Source organism: Lycium barbarum, chromosome 11, assembly GCF_019175385.1.
Source record: "Lycium barbarum isolate Lr01 chromosome 11, ASM1917538v2, whole genome shotgun sequence".
NCBI classification, from domain to species: Eukaryota; Viridiplantae; Streptophyta; class Magnoliopsida; order Solanales; family Solanaceae; genus Lycium; species Lycium barbarum.
Genome location: NC_083347.1, coordinates 70,903,354 through 70,918,259, shown reverse-complemented (window position 1 = coordinate 70,918,259; position 14,906 = coordinate 70,903,354). Strand labels below are relative to the sequence as shown.

The 14,906-nt window shown below is 34.2% G+C and overlaps 1 protein-coding gene across 1 annotated transcript; it reads right to left on the bottom strand.

Moving 5' to 3' along the window:
* Positions 1-3,694: 3,694 nt before the first annotated feature.
* LOC132619090 (uncharacterized) lies at positions 3,695-11,889 on the bottom strand. Its single transcript, XM_060334056.1, has 2 exons — positions 11,536-11,889; positions 3,695-4,876 (listed from the first exon to the last, which is right to left on the bottom strand). The coding sequence occupies exon 2, from the start codon at positions 4,852-4,854 to the stop codon at positions 4,333-4,335; it is 522 nt and encodes a 173-aa protein (XP_060190039.1). The 5' UTR covers positions 4,855-4,876; positions 11,536-11,889; the 3' UTR covers positions 3,695-4,332.
* Between the last annotated feature and the right edge of the window lie 3,017 nt (positions 11,890-14,906).

Here is a 14,906-nt window from a genome sequence, read left to right as displayed (position 1 = left end):
GAGGAAGAGTGTCCATCGAGGGTTGGTAGCTCCGGTGTGGTCATTGCCTAGCTATTTGGGAGGAAGGGTAGCCGTCGTGAGTTAATAGCTCCGATGTGGTGGTTCTATGCATATTAGAGAACCTTAAGTGGTCATCCCTTCGTTCTATTAATTTGGGCCTGTATTGGCATGTGTTATGGTTCGGTTGCCTGTGAGTGGCTTTTTGATGACCTTGAGTTCATGATTGAAAAGACTTAACGTGATGAATGGTATAATAAGTTGAAATTGATATATTTTTATGTTATTGTCTTTTATTAGTGATTTTACTAAGGTTACTAACTTATTCTATCTTTGGATTTCGAACTGTTTTGAAAGAACTTAAGGTAACGAGAACGACTCAGGGATTCAACGTGATTATTTCTTCATCATTGACTTATACTGGAGGTTCATGAGATGTTATCATTTGTTTTAAACTATTTCTTAATACTGTTTTTAATTACATTTATCACTTATATATTTCAGTATTAATTATTGTCCCTGAGACACTCAGGCATATCATTGTTGTTTTTTAATGGTGTGTTAGGTGAGACAGAAGAGCAGGTTCGTGATACATGTACGGAGTAGGAGAACTTGCTGCTTTCCAGATTATTGGTGAGCCCACATGCTTGTTCGTAGGACACCCCCTGTATCTTAATTTTTTTTTTTGGTCCGGGCTGCATCTGAAGTTAGATTATTCATTTATTTATCTTAGAGGCTCCACAGATAGATGTTATTACTGTGGGTAGTTGTTGAAGTCATCGTTGACTCATTAGTGCTTTTTCTATGCTTTACAATTGGTTATTTATATTAGACTTCCGTTGATACTCTTATAAGTGTGGGCATGTTTGTATTTAGCCCCCAATGAATTGTTTTAAATAAATGCTGAAAGACTTAAAAGAGAATAGACGTTTATTGATCTTATAAGGTGCATCCGGTGTTGTTCATAGCATCGGATGCCTGTTGCCGCCAAGGTCGGATTTGAGGCGTGACAGATATCCCCATATGGAATAGTACTAATGATGGGGTTTTGATCTCTAACAGGTCAGTATGGGAAAGAAGCAAAAAAGTAAGGGAGAAGGATAAGTTCATGATGAAATGCTGGGACAAAGTAATTCCTTTTAAGGTATCCTTCTTGACATGTAGGGTTATTAAGGAGAAATTACCATTTGAGGAGGCTACGGTCAAGTTCAGAATCCAGAGGGATGATGAGGAATCTAAATGCTGCTGTTGTTCTAGTCCCAAACAGAGACCATACAACATGTTTTTCTTGAAAGTGATGTTGCAGTCCATCTGTGGAAGATGTTTGGAGGAGCTTTAGAGATCATCAGTCAAATGAATTCGATCAACAGGTTCGTAAGCAACTAGTGGAACACCAACACTAAGAACCAGATTCATAAACTGGTAGTTCAGATTACCCCTTGTTTTGTGTTATGGGAAATCTAGAAGAGCAGGTGTGCTTGTAAATATGGTGACCAAAAGAAGTTTTTGTATAGAGAAATGATGCACCAAATTTTATGGAATATCAGATCTGCAATAGGGTTAGCTTACCCTAACTGTGACCTGACAATGCCTTGGCCTAGGCTTTGTGAAACCATTTAGAGGATGAAACCAGTTCTAAACTGGAAAATAATCTGTTCGGAAAGACCCCCACAGGGTCAGATAAAAATGAACACTGATAGGAGCTTTATCAAGGAAATTGGAGAAGAAGGGATTGGAGGAATTACTAGAGATGATCAAGGTAACTTCATCATGGATTTTTCTCTAAACGTAAAATGCAGAAGCAAGAATGAGGTAGAAGCTCAGGCAACTAGACATGAAGCAATATGGTGCAAGCAGAATGGGTATACTAGCTTCACCTTGTAGTTAAACTCCCTCTTCATGAAACATATGATTGTGAAGCAGTAGAAGAACAAGCAGAAACTTAAGAACATCATTGAAGATATTTTTCAAGTCCTTAGCCAAGCTAATGCTAATGTTTCTCACTATTATAATGAAGCTAACCAAGTAGCAGACAGTTTAGCCAAAGATGCTTCTGTGAAAGGTGAATCATTCATGTTGTGACTTTCAAAACTTACCTAGAGAGGCAAAAGGATCCTTTGATCTAGACAAGAGCCAAATGCCTAGCTTTAGGATAAGATATGATAAGGCTAAGTTTTTTGTTAGTTAATTTCTAGTTGAAGGGGATGAATTAGGGTAAGGCATTACCGGCAATCCCCAATATGCTCAAGGATGTGTTTGTCATCCTTCTTTTATAATGGAGGTTAGGCCCTATAGTGTCCCTCCTTATGTTGCCTTGATGAAATAAAAAGCTCACCCAAGCTTTAATGGGAATTACATCTAAAAAAACAGAAAAATTAGACTATATATATGTCGGGTTACATGTTTGGATGATGGTCATGCACGGAGCATATGCATTATAATTTGCATGTTGAATTCACATCTGTATGTGATTATGACACGTAAGTTTTCCATGCGGATTTATGTTATAGAATGTGAGTTGTTGTCTGTAAGTGTATATGTTATGGTGATGTTCTTGACATGAAACTGGACATAGTTATAAATTGCTATAGCCAATATTCTTTATATGAATAATTAATGACTATATATTTTTTGGAATAGCAAAGGCAAATCGAAAAATATTGGATAATCTCTTCTTGATTTTCTAAAGTGATAAGTCTTTCATGTTAAATTTTTCTCTCTAAAGTTAACAGATAAAAGGACACGAGAAAACATAGCGATAAATTTAAAATGATTATTTCTCTATCAAAGCACCGCTTAGTGTGGTTCTTAATTTCTTATTAGACCAACGAAACAAAATGAGCAATATTGTTCTAGGAAAGCAAGTTTTTAACCAATATCATCCCTCTTGTTTTAGCATAACTTTCATCTCATCCTTATAATATTTTGCTTAATTGAAAACAACCCTTTTAAGTTCTTCATATTTGATTAAAAAACGTCCCTCCATTAACTTTTCCGTCTATTTCTGAGGGTGCCGTCTTATCTTACATGCTTGATCCTTTTTTATTTTATAAAAAATCCTCAAGCTCATCAAGGACAAAACAATTGACTTGGAGAAGTCATGAACACAGCAACAGGGGACCTTCTTCACCGGCCATTTTCATCATATACCGTCTCAAAATCCTACATGTGATCAATTAGCCTTTCTACTTCAACTTTCTTTGCTTCTTGTCAAAATGACTAAATAGTACTTTAATTTCTTTGGGCGAAGGATCAAAATTGATGCCAATAGAAAAATTATCATTGTTAACACCTATGTTGATAGATTAGTGTTTAGCATAGGAAGAAACGACAAGTGGAGATAAAAGTGAAAAAGAAAACTTAAGTTATTCCGAGGAGTTGTGATGGTCGTCAGCTTTGGCGGCCTTATCTCGGGATGTTTTGACTCCAGCGCCGGTTTAAAGATCAGAAAAAGAGAGTACAAATACGTTGTAAACCAGAGAGGGTACCTAATTTAATCTGATCCATAGCTATGATTAGTGAAGCAATAAGTAGCACATGTCATGTCATAGAAAGCATCATGAAATGAACCTTTCAAGAGATGAAACAAACGATTTTTACATTTCATCGATTTGTTAATTGTTGGTTTTGAGCAAAGAAGGAAAGACTTATTAACTGTACATTCACAAAGAAGAAAAGAAGCAGTAATTTTTTGACGTGAAAAACTGGACAACTAAACTAGTACTGTCTAGTAAATCCCTCTTCATTTTCCTTCAAAATGAGCAACGTTTATTCCAAGAAACATTACCAGATTAACTGTACACTTCACAAAGAAGAAATAATGTGATGTTTTGGATACATGGCATTGAAAGAGAATATTAACTAATCTGATTAACATACTAAACTAGTACTAGTAAATTCATCTTCAAAATCCGATCCCTTCAAAATTCATGGTTTTGACTTGAAAGTAAGCACAGTAGTTGTTGTTGCATTCATGGTTAAGCAATATTGATCCGTCCTCAAGGTTAAATGGTAAAGGTTGTATTTTAAAATGTATCTTGCTCTACCACCATAGAGTATGATGGAGTGATAAAGGCTCTTCACCTTTAATCGGATGTCTGAGTTCGAGCTCTGAGAATAGAATATTTTTATTCGATAGGAAGTACTAAAACCCTCCATGATGAGCTTTCTCCGGCACAAATCCAAATTAGTCAGGTCGGTAGATTTCCGATGCCGAAGAAGAAGAAAACAGAAGCAGTTTGTTCTTAAGGTTGAACCAGAATAGTTTCAAGATTTGGATTGTCACTGGCAAAATAATACAACTATCAGACCTAGTTGTGCTTACCTTCAGAAGAATTAATTAATTCCGGTGAAAGAAACTCCACCAAAACCCATATGACCAACTTGATACAACTCTAACCAAACTTCTTCTGCATCGATTCTTGCACGAAAACTGTCTTTTAACTCTTCTTCCCCAAAACTGGAAGCCACAATTCCCGATATCCCTACTTCTCCTTCTTCTATACTGTCCACGGGGTCAGTACTGTAACAATAATTAGTCCTGTCGTCTTTCCTCTTCTTCTTCTCCAATTTCTTCTTTTTCGCCATTCGCAAGCATTTCCTTCCCACCATCCAAGGAACCTTGAGAAATGCGAGTGCTAAAATGTTTACTACAGCACAAGGGCAGCAACACACCGCTACGCAATCTGCTATTAAGCCACCAGTGCATGCTTTGCAGGACTTCCCACTGCACTCGATCGGATCTCCACCATCGTCGTTGTCGTCAACCACCGCGAGCCGGTGGTTCTTGCCATTTCTTGAAGGCGTTCCACCCTTTTTGTTTCGTTGAACTGTTGTAGGTGAGTATTGATCATCCATGTCACTGTCTAGGACTCAGTACCTATGTTGATGATTTGCTCATAAACTAGCTACCGTGCAGAAAGGTATCAAAGACTATGCATTATTATTCTGTGATTTTATATAGGACCCTCTGTGTTTTTTTCTGCATATTGTAAAACCTCTGCATATATGATACCACAAGTACAAGCAAAGGCAGACATAAATGTACAGTACATATGAGAGAAACTACTAGGAGTAATATTTTAACAGATACCTGTTAAGTTCTGGAGGCTTAATATAAAACAACAATGCGTTCAACCTAAGAATCTACTAAAAAGTTGAACCCACTAAAAATATACCATGGACACAAGGGCAGATGTAACGTAAAATTTTCGCAAATATTAAGGTATGAACCCATAATTGGAAAAATTAATTGTGGGAACATAAAAGTTGGACCTATCTAATTTAATTTACAACGAAAATGCGAACAATGGCAATGGAGGACTGTGGATGGTCAGCTTTTGGGAATTGTGTGTGCAAGGACTTTTGGAGCGTCTTTGACTATTAATGCTTTTTCATACGTACTACGACTAGCAGTAAAAAGATAAAATGTGTAGTTGTTATATTACTCTTTTTTTCCCCATGCAATTGTTCTTGTATTTCCCAAGTGAGTAGAGAGGCCCATGTATTTAGTGCAGACGAGGGTAGAAATATTTACCCAGAATAGAAACAAAGGGGTAAAACAAGACTTTAACCGGCTGAGAATCACAGAGGAATTAAGAGGACAGATATGGTAAAAAGCGTGGTGAAGAATTCCTTACATTATTACATATCCTACCACTTTTAACTATCTGTCCCATCCAGATTAAATATATGGTGTGGTTGACTACGGTAATATGGATCTTTTTGCCCTTCTTTCTCCCTTCCCCTAAGAAGTGTAATAAATATGCAAGAGGGAAAAGGAGAGAGCATTAATCTGCACTAAGAACTATTCCCTCCGTTTTATTTTACGTGTGACCGTTATGCTAAAAATAAATTTTCATTTTTATTTGTCTATTTTAGCAAATCAAAAGAAATTTATTATTTTCTTGCAATATTACCCTTGTTATTAAATAACTATATAACGTAATAGAGTCAAACTTTTGAGCCGAGGGTTTTTTGAAAACAGTCTCCCTACCTTTCAAGGTGGGGGTAAGATTGTTGAGCTAAACGGCTCAAAGATACTCTTAACATGATGTGGTATTATCCGCTTTGGGTCAAGCCCGCACAGTTTTCCTCAAAAGGTCTCACATCATTAAGAGCATCCAACTTCTTATAAATAGCTCCTTTTTCTTTTCAGCTACCAATGTGGTACTTTGTTCGCACACCCAACAATATCCCCCTCGAACTAAGTTCCACATGACTCATTACGGGTCAGAGATTCAACGTGTCAATGTGCCACCCACATCGTCAGGGTATTTACGGTCACCGAAGCCCAAAGGCTATGTATGCATCTTCAAAGCTACGGGTAAAGGTTGTAAACCGGCCCATAGACAAGCAAAGGCATTAAGCCGGGGCCCACGCCACACTCCGCCATCTTCATACTCATCTTGCCAAACCATTGGCTCTGGTACCAGTTTTTGGGCTAAACGGCCCAAAGATACTCTTAACATGATGTGATATTGTCCGCTTTGGGCCAAGTCCGCACGGTTTTCCCCAAAAGGCCTCACATCATTAAGAGCATTCAACTCCTTATAAGTAGCTCCTTTTTCTTTTCAGCTATCACTGTGGTACTTTGTTCGCACACCCAACAAAGGTCTGCGTACACTTTACCCTCTCCAGACCCCACATTGTGGGATTCAACTGGGTATGCTGTTGTTGTTGTTTGTTGTTATAACGTAATAGAGTCAAACTTAAATTTTCAAAACATAACTTATAAGCAGAGGCGTATGTAGCCTATAAGTTGAACCCCAAACTTTGGACGCGGAGCCTAAATTTATGTGTAAAAAATTATTAAAATTGCAATAAATAGTAGATATGAACCCCTAACTTTAAAAATATAATGGGTTCAATGCTAAAAATCTATAGATTGAACCCATAAAATTTAAATCCTGGATCCGCCTCTGCTTATAAGGATAACTTAGTAAAAATAAACCCTTAATAAATAGTTTCTTAAGGGAAGAGCCGAGCAAAGGGAAACAAACGGAGTATTGAAAAATAAGAAAATTAATTTTCTGTTTCCTGTGTTTTTGTTATGGATCAATTCTTAAGTTTTTTTGCACTGAACTCATTGCACTATAATTTAAAATTATGAATTCATAAATTTAATAACTATTATAACTATTTAGTGATTTTCCACATATATTTTTATAATCTACATGGAAAATAATGAGTCAAGTTGAACAGATCAGTTTTTATGATGCATCTTTCTTTGGGTACTGCTAGGTGGCAATAATGGTGAGTTTAATGGAAGTGTATGGATGTTAAAGAAAGGACAGCTACATATAGAGTTTCAAGTATGTTCACAAGTTCGAGCTGGTTTTTCTATCATCACTTTATTTAGAAGGATCAACAGTGTTTTTACTTATCATTCACGTGCCCCTAACGTCTAATCTATTGAAACATACAAAGTCAATAATTTACTATACCACAAGAGCAAACCTCACTTGTCAAGTCCAGCTGATTAGCTAAGTTATTTCCTTAAGACAGAAGTAAAGATGATGAGCCCTCAGGGACAGATGCAACTTATTTTTATCAGGTTTATCTGAATCGTTTTTTTCTTTTATTTGTGGAGAATAAATTTATATTTTAAAAGTGACAGAATACATAAAGATTCTCTAAATTTAATGTGTTTTATTCAAATATTCTTTATAATTGATCCTAATTACCCCCTCCCCCATACCTGGCTCTTCTATAATCGTTACCCCCCAAAGGAAATTGATAAAAGAAGAAAAAATTGGTAGTTGTATATATATCGTAATGGAGGAATAGAGAAGATATATGGAAGGAGATAAGGAAATAACCGTCGAAATGACTAACTATAAAAGAAAATACTAGTATATTAAATTCTTTTTACACATCATATTAATATGACATGGCTATTATTTACACTCTCACGCGTCAAATGTTATTTGAAATCACTCGAATTATAAAAAAATCTAGTACATGAGGAGTAATTAGGACAGTTATTATTGAAGGGGTAACGATTATAAAAAGTCAAATACCATAGGTATTTAGTACCAAACATAATTTTAAAAAATTTAAATAAAAAGTGTCAAGTTTGGGAGGTCTTTTGAGTATTCTGCGTTTAAAAATTCACTAAATTTGGCAGAGTGCAGGACGTTGTTAGTATGAATAGTATTGCTGGGGTTACAACTTTGTAGCTTCAAGAGTAAAGCAGAGCTTAAAAGGGAATGTAAGAGATGTGACTTTTGACAGAGACCCCTCACACAGAATCCAAGTTTGTGTAACATTTTCCTCCAATTAGGAATGTCATAAATCATATACTACTACATTTCCTGTCTTGGACCCAATGTACAATTGTACATTAGCTTTTCCACTGTCTATCTTTTTCCCTTGGATCTCTCGTATTGTTGCAATGAATTTTCAGTGGACATTGCCTACTACGTCTACACAACACCAACTCTCCTTCTCCTTGTATGAAATTTAATTTACTCTCTCCACCAATTCTTGTACTCCTTTTTTTTCACTTTTAAGTTCTGAACAAGTCAAAACATATAACCACGTGATATGTTTTTCTTCAAAACATACAAGTCTCGTTCCATAAATGTACAAGGACGAAAAGCTTTTCTGAGACCAAATATTGTCGTCGTTTACGTTATGTTGTGTATGACTATAGGATAGAAAACATTTCACAAACAGCGGGTAAAGTTACTACTATTATATTGGGGAGATTCATATATTTATTGTAAAAAAATAATTATTTTCTTTACTGTTATATTGAGTAAAGTTTAGTGATTTTATAGTTGCAGTGGTAAAGTTTAGTTTCTTAATTGAATAAAATAGTTTTATGACTTTACTTTTATAGTTGATAAAGTTTTAAGGTCAAAATTAACTCACTGTCATGACTATACATGATTTAAATTTGAGAGAAATAATTTGAAGCATGCATGAAGGTTTCTGGGCTGATTGAACAACTCATATATGAGTACAAGATGTAACATTGAACAAAGAAATTTATGTACCTTTTCCAATATTTTAGCAGAAGAATCTTACGTTCATAGCGTGATAATCAAGTTGTATAACTCCAATATGCAGTAGAAATGTTACTATACTATTAGTAATTTGTAACTTTGTAGTAGTACTCTACCATTTAGTGTTGTGAAGTTTAGAAATACTATAATTAGTGTAATTAATTAGGGCAGCTTCACATGCTGACAAGTAAAGTAGTAGTATGACCACGAGGCGAGATCAGTCACACCCTCACAGTCACAAAGGCATAAAAATGGAACACAAGTATCTACTCCCAATGCAGAGTATGTGGAGATTCCACATGGGATGTTTCCCAGATTTGGGCTTTTTTTTAATCCTTCATGAGTTCATGGTCTTTTATATTACTCCTATTCAAACCTATAGTAACATGGCTACTAAAGTCCATTAATATTTTTATGAGTTAAATTTTGCGCATTAGCTAATAGTATAAATATGTTTATTATTGCTAAGTATTAAAATTATTGTAACAGGTAATTTCTTTTATTTTGAAGTTACTATTTTCGTTAGTTATGATTACGATTCTGTGTAATGATCTTTTATAACATGATAGCGTAAAACTATGATATTTATACTGTTAATTAACAAAATTGAGTTTAAGTTTTGCATGTGCACTGATAGTGTATAAATGTTTTTTGCACAATTATGTTAAGTTACTTACAATTGGTGGATCTGATCTATAATTAGATAACAATACATAACCACTCCAAAAAGGGAGGCGCATAAGAGCATATAACTAACCTAGCCTTAATTTACAACAACTAACTCTTCCTAACAAGTTTTATTCCATATCGTAAGTTGGAAAATATATAAATAACTACCCACATATTAAATTTTTACATGGCTAGCGTGTACAACTCAAATCCTATTTTTACCATATCAGATGCGGGGGAAAAGAAAAAGAAAAACATAAATTGAAAAAAAAAAAATACTACTTATCTCTGAGATGTATAATCTGAGATACTCCTTAATTTTAGACAAAGGAACTGCTAGGCCAAAGGCCGCATTGGTAAAACAACAATATGTGTCATTCTAATGTTAATTTAATGGAAGACTGCGGCAAATGACGCTGAATTTATTCGTCATCTATACTTAATTAGTTAATTTATTTATTTCACTGTCCACAAGACTAAACGGATTCAGTGTTGAAGGAATCAAGATCATTAAAGTTCCTAGGAGTTAACTTACACAGTACCATTTACGTGAACTTTGCATTATTGTAAAGAACTATACTGAACAAGAAATAAAAACAAATTCAAGGGGTTAATATTCTTGTCTTTTAGTTTTTCTAATGTTATTTGACTTGGTCCAAGATGGCACTTTAGTGGTAATGTTTTCACATAAAGCAAATCCTGTAACCTTTTCTTTCTCTTTTAATCTTTCGTGATGTTCTTTTTATGGTTTAACTTTTGTGCAGGACAATGTGACGGTGCAAATTCTTTTTACACCATCAAGTAAAGTTATGTCCAACAAATAATTATCTATATATCATAATTTACCACCAAAATATGTGGTGAAATGGTAAAGATTTATCCACTTTTAATTAGAGGTCTTAAAATGAAGTTTCATTTGGTAGGACACTCTAAAATCATTATGTGAGTCCAATTAATCGGGTTAGTGAATTTCTGACACCTAATATGCATGGCTAATTAAAAAAATAAAGAATTCCCTATAGTAATCCTAATTCACTAACTTGGAAAAACAACTAAATAACCTTCTACAACTAAAAATTCACCTATAGCGTAAAAATAATTACTTACAATGTCATTTTCACTTACTATAAGTGAAATCCTCTTTGTAATTATTGGGGTGAGACTGAGGGTGGGGTCTCGAGTAGGATCAGGTGGCCTTATAGATGTACTACAAGTCAAATTTATGGACCATAAGTTCATGCGTTGCACGACACTTTTAATAGGAATAGGTCCAAAATTCTTATTCATAAAGCATTTGTCTATAGATTTTTATGTTAGAGTAGGGTAAACAGCTATTTATGTGCCCTATCATCAAAAGAAATTCCAAAGTTAAATTTTTCTAATACTGAAATTATATTCTACCATATTCATAGACCTGCATGTCAGGGTAAAAAGGCTATAGATATGTGGAAAAATAACAGCAAAAGAGAAAATGAGGAGGGAGAAAAACAAAAAGAAAGAAGAAGATACTAGTTATTCATGCTTATTCTCCTTTTGCTAGATTTTTCAACTAGAAGTCGGAACCAACTATGGAATCATTTGCTCAAATGTTGATGAACAGAGTTATTCATCAGTACTTGTGCTGATAGTAGATAACAACATTCAGTAAAATAATTAAGGTGCGGACAAGCTTTATCAAAATAGAACGCCATAACAATGAAGAACACAACACATGAATTCAAACAAGAAAATTGCAGTGAGACAAAAAACATGCAATATGAAATAAAATGAAAAGGTTAATTAGAAACAAAAGATTATCATCAATGTGGTTGAAAACTTGATCAGACATCATGACGTATCGCAAATTGGCAAGGTGTACCTGGGAATTAAGAGATGATAAATGAGAAGGGATGATGATGATGCCGAAAAAAAACTTCAATTTAATCTGGTACAAAGTCAATAGTCGTACTAGGATCTTCGAGTTGGAATTTCCAGTTGCAGCTGGGCACAAGTAATGCGAGCAGTGGGAGCTTTTTTGTAATCAAGAAACTGGTGTTTGTTTTTAAAAAAACTGATGCTCTTGTTTGAAGAGGGAGTGTTTGATTCCTTTTTTTCTTTTTGAATCTTTGACACAAGAAGCTGGTTTCGATCAGATCTAAGATGCTTAATATAACTGAAGTTATAGTTTATGGAATCACCACCAAGTTCCAAACAATATATGTATGTAGTCTGTGCCATTGAAGTTTGAACAAATATTTTAATGGAATCCTCCCCTTTATTTAAATCTTGACAACAACCAAGCTTTTTCCCAGTAACATTAAAATAGTATGAGCCCGTTTGGATTGGCTTATAAGTTGCTCATAAGCTGTTTTCAGTTTTTTTGAGTATTTGACTGGCCAGCTTAAAGTTATTTTGTGCTTAAAATAAGCCCAAAATATTAATTAGGCCCGTTTGGCTTAACTTATCTAAAACAGCTTATAAACTGAAAACAACTTATAAATCAAAAAAAAAAAAAAATTGGCCTATCCCAACTTATTTTGTTTTGACTTATAAATTATTTCCAGCTTATAAGCTGCTTTTTTTAAGCTCATCCATACAGGCTCTATAATACGTTTATCCATACAGTTTAATATAAACTGTATGTATCCTAGAGAGATCATTTTTGTTTTCCTTTTTTATATTTTTTTATTAATAAGGGTGATGTTAGGTTAGCTCGCCTGTGCTTCAATTATTTTACCGAGTAAATGTTAATTCTCATATATCAGCGGAATTTTGGCCACCAATGCTTAGGCGAATGGGACAAAATCACCTAACTTTTTATTTCTGCTGAAATTTTAGCCTTGATTTTTAAAATAAAACTCATTTCCTTGACCATTACACCATACCTCTGTGCCATTCTTTTCTATTTATTTTCCAAGAAAGGAACCTAGTTAAGTTATAATATGTTACCAAAAGGAAAAATATCCATCTGAGGCTTTTTTGTGCAGAGAGTTTAAATTTTATATACCTATAGTATAAATAAGTTTTATAATATTAATTTCATTTAATTAGTTATAGTGAATTATTGCTTTATATTTTAGGTTACCATATAGATTTGTATGAAAAATTACTTGTATAAGTTCGATTGAAAAATTAACTTGCATCCAAAATACTTACAATACCCGGTTACCATTTGGCTAACATTTTTTATGACTGATTCAGGTTAATTTTACTTCGTATATTAAGAAAATATACATAATCAGTACACATAATATAAACTTTATATATAAAAATTACTCGACCTGCCGTTTTTCCGTCGAAAATGAACAATGTCAAGATTAATATGATAAATAATCCCATTTATCTCTTATTTCATCAGTCTCAATTTGTAGGACACTTTTCGCTTTCATGATTCAAATTATATAAACCTTGAGATTTTTATTTTTATTTTTTTACCATAGACATGAGATATGAAAAAAAATTGCAACATAATATACCTTTTCTATATGTTAAAAATATTAAATTTAGCTTTATAAGTTGATTAAATTAATTCTCTGTAAAATAAAAACTATCACATAAATTTGGAATATGGGAATATTAAAGTTCATTTGCAAGTCAAAAGTGCCAGAAAGTGTTTTCTTTCGGTCCTCCAAAATAAAAAATGAATGGATTAGAGATGAAAGGAGATCACGGACTCCAATTAATATGCTTGGCAGGAAATTGAGGAGGCCCTTGCTTGGCCGGTCCGCACCTGGTGTCTCAATTGATTTTACCTTTTTGACTCTTGAAGATCTCACCACGTGTTCATGAAATCAAAAAATCTAATCTAATCTAATCTAAAATTCAATTAAATTGAAAAATATATATTTTAATTAATTTTTAATTTTAAAAATTGGTAAAAGGTTTTATTTTGGTTTCAGCTAAAAAATATTTAAAAACTTTAATGTGATATTTTTTTTTAATCAAAACCACCCAAAGATGTGGCAATTTATTCCATAGTAAATATGTATAGGAAAATAGAAATGCAAAGTATTTACAGAAAACAGAAAAGCAGAAAGCAAAACTATCTAAGAATAACAGATGTGGAAAAGCTAAGAACTAAGCACTAATTCTACTACAACCTGCATCTACTATAAATCCAGGGTCCTTGATTTGTATCCATCTATCACATCTTCAAGTCTCACAGGTGGAATGGATCAAATCTCATGAAGAAGACTTCAGGAAATCCTGGTTGTAGAGGAGTTCAGTTGTATCATATATCAATGCATAGTCTTGACTAGTCTAATTGTGTTGTGATGTCCAAAAACTGCTGATGAGATCTTCTTCTAACTTCCTGAAGTAACCGAGTAATTATTGTTGAATTCCATAGCTAGAAATACCACTGTTTTAAGCAGGATGAACCAAAGCTAATACCATACACTAAAACAATGTTATTTCCAGCTATATACCCTCCCATGATGTAACACTATCAAGTTCTGTTGTTGCTGTTATGAATATTGACATCCTGTTTGTTAGCTGATCTAATTCTGAAATTTGCCCTTTGACTCTTGTCCATGTTGATCAGCCTCCTTCTATGAGATGGTATATCCTGAAACTGATTATATTGAATTGTACCTGCAAAATAAAAAACTAAGTGAAATAATCTGCCACACAGTTCCCTTCTCTCAATACATGCTCCACTGTGACATCTTTGTCCTTCCTCCACCATTGGATGCTCCTAATTGTCAAAGATATACTCCAAGGCACCTCCCATATACCATCCAAAATCTTCTACATTGTTAATGAATCTGTTTCTATAATTAATGGCAGCAAATCATGTGAAATACAATACGTAAGGTCTTCCTCAATGGCCACAGCCTCAGCAACAAGATTTGTTTTATCTGGTAACTCCCTTGCCATGGCATGTAAGAAATCTCCTGAACTGTTTCTTACACAAAATTCTACAGAACTGGGACCTGGATTTCCTCTTGATGCACCATCAATGTTGCATTTAAAGTGTCCATTCGTAGGAAACTTCCACTTCACCTGTTTATATGTTAGAGGAATCCTATAATTCTGCAAAAGCTCAACCATCAGAGGCCACAGTTTTGGAATATTCTGCAGCCAAGGATACCTGTACTGATCCAACATGTAAATATTTCTATTGATCTCATGAATCACCTTAACATAAGAAATTGAGCCTCTATGTGTTCTTGTGTTCCTGCTTTTCCACAACTGCCACATAACTAGGGCAGGAATGGCCTGATATAATGCTTTCAATCTAGCCACAGT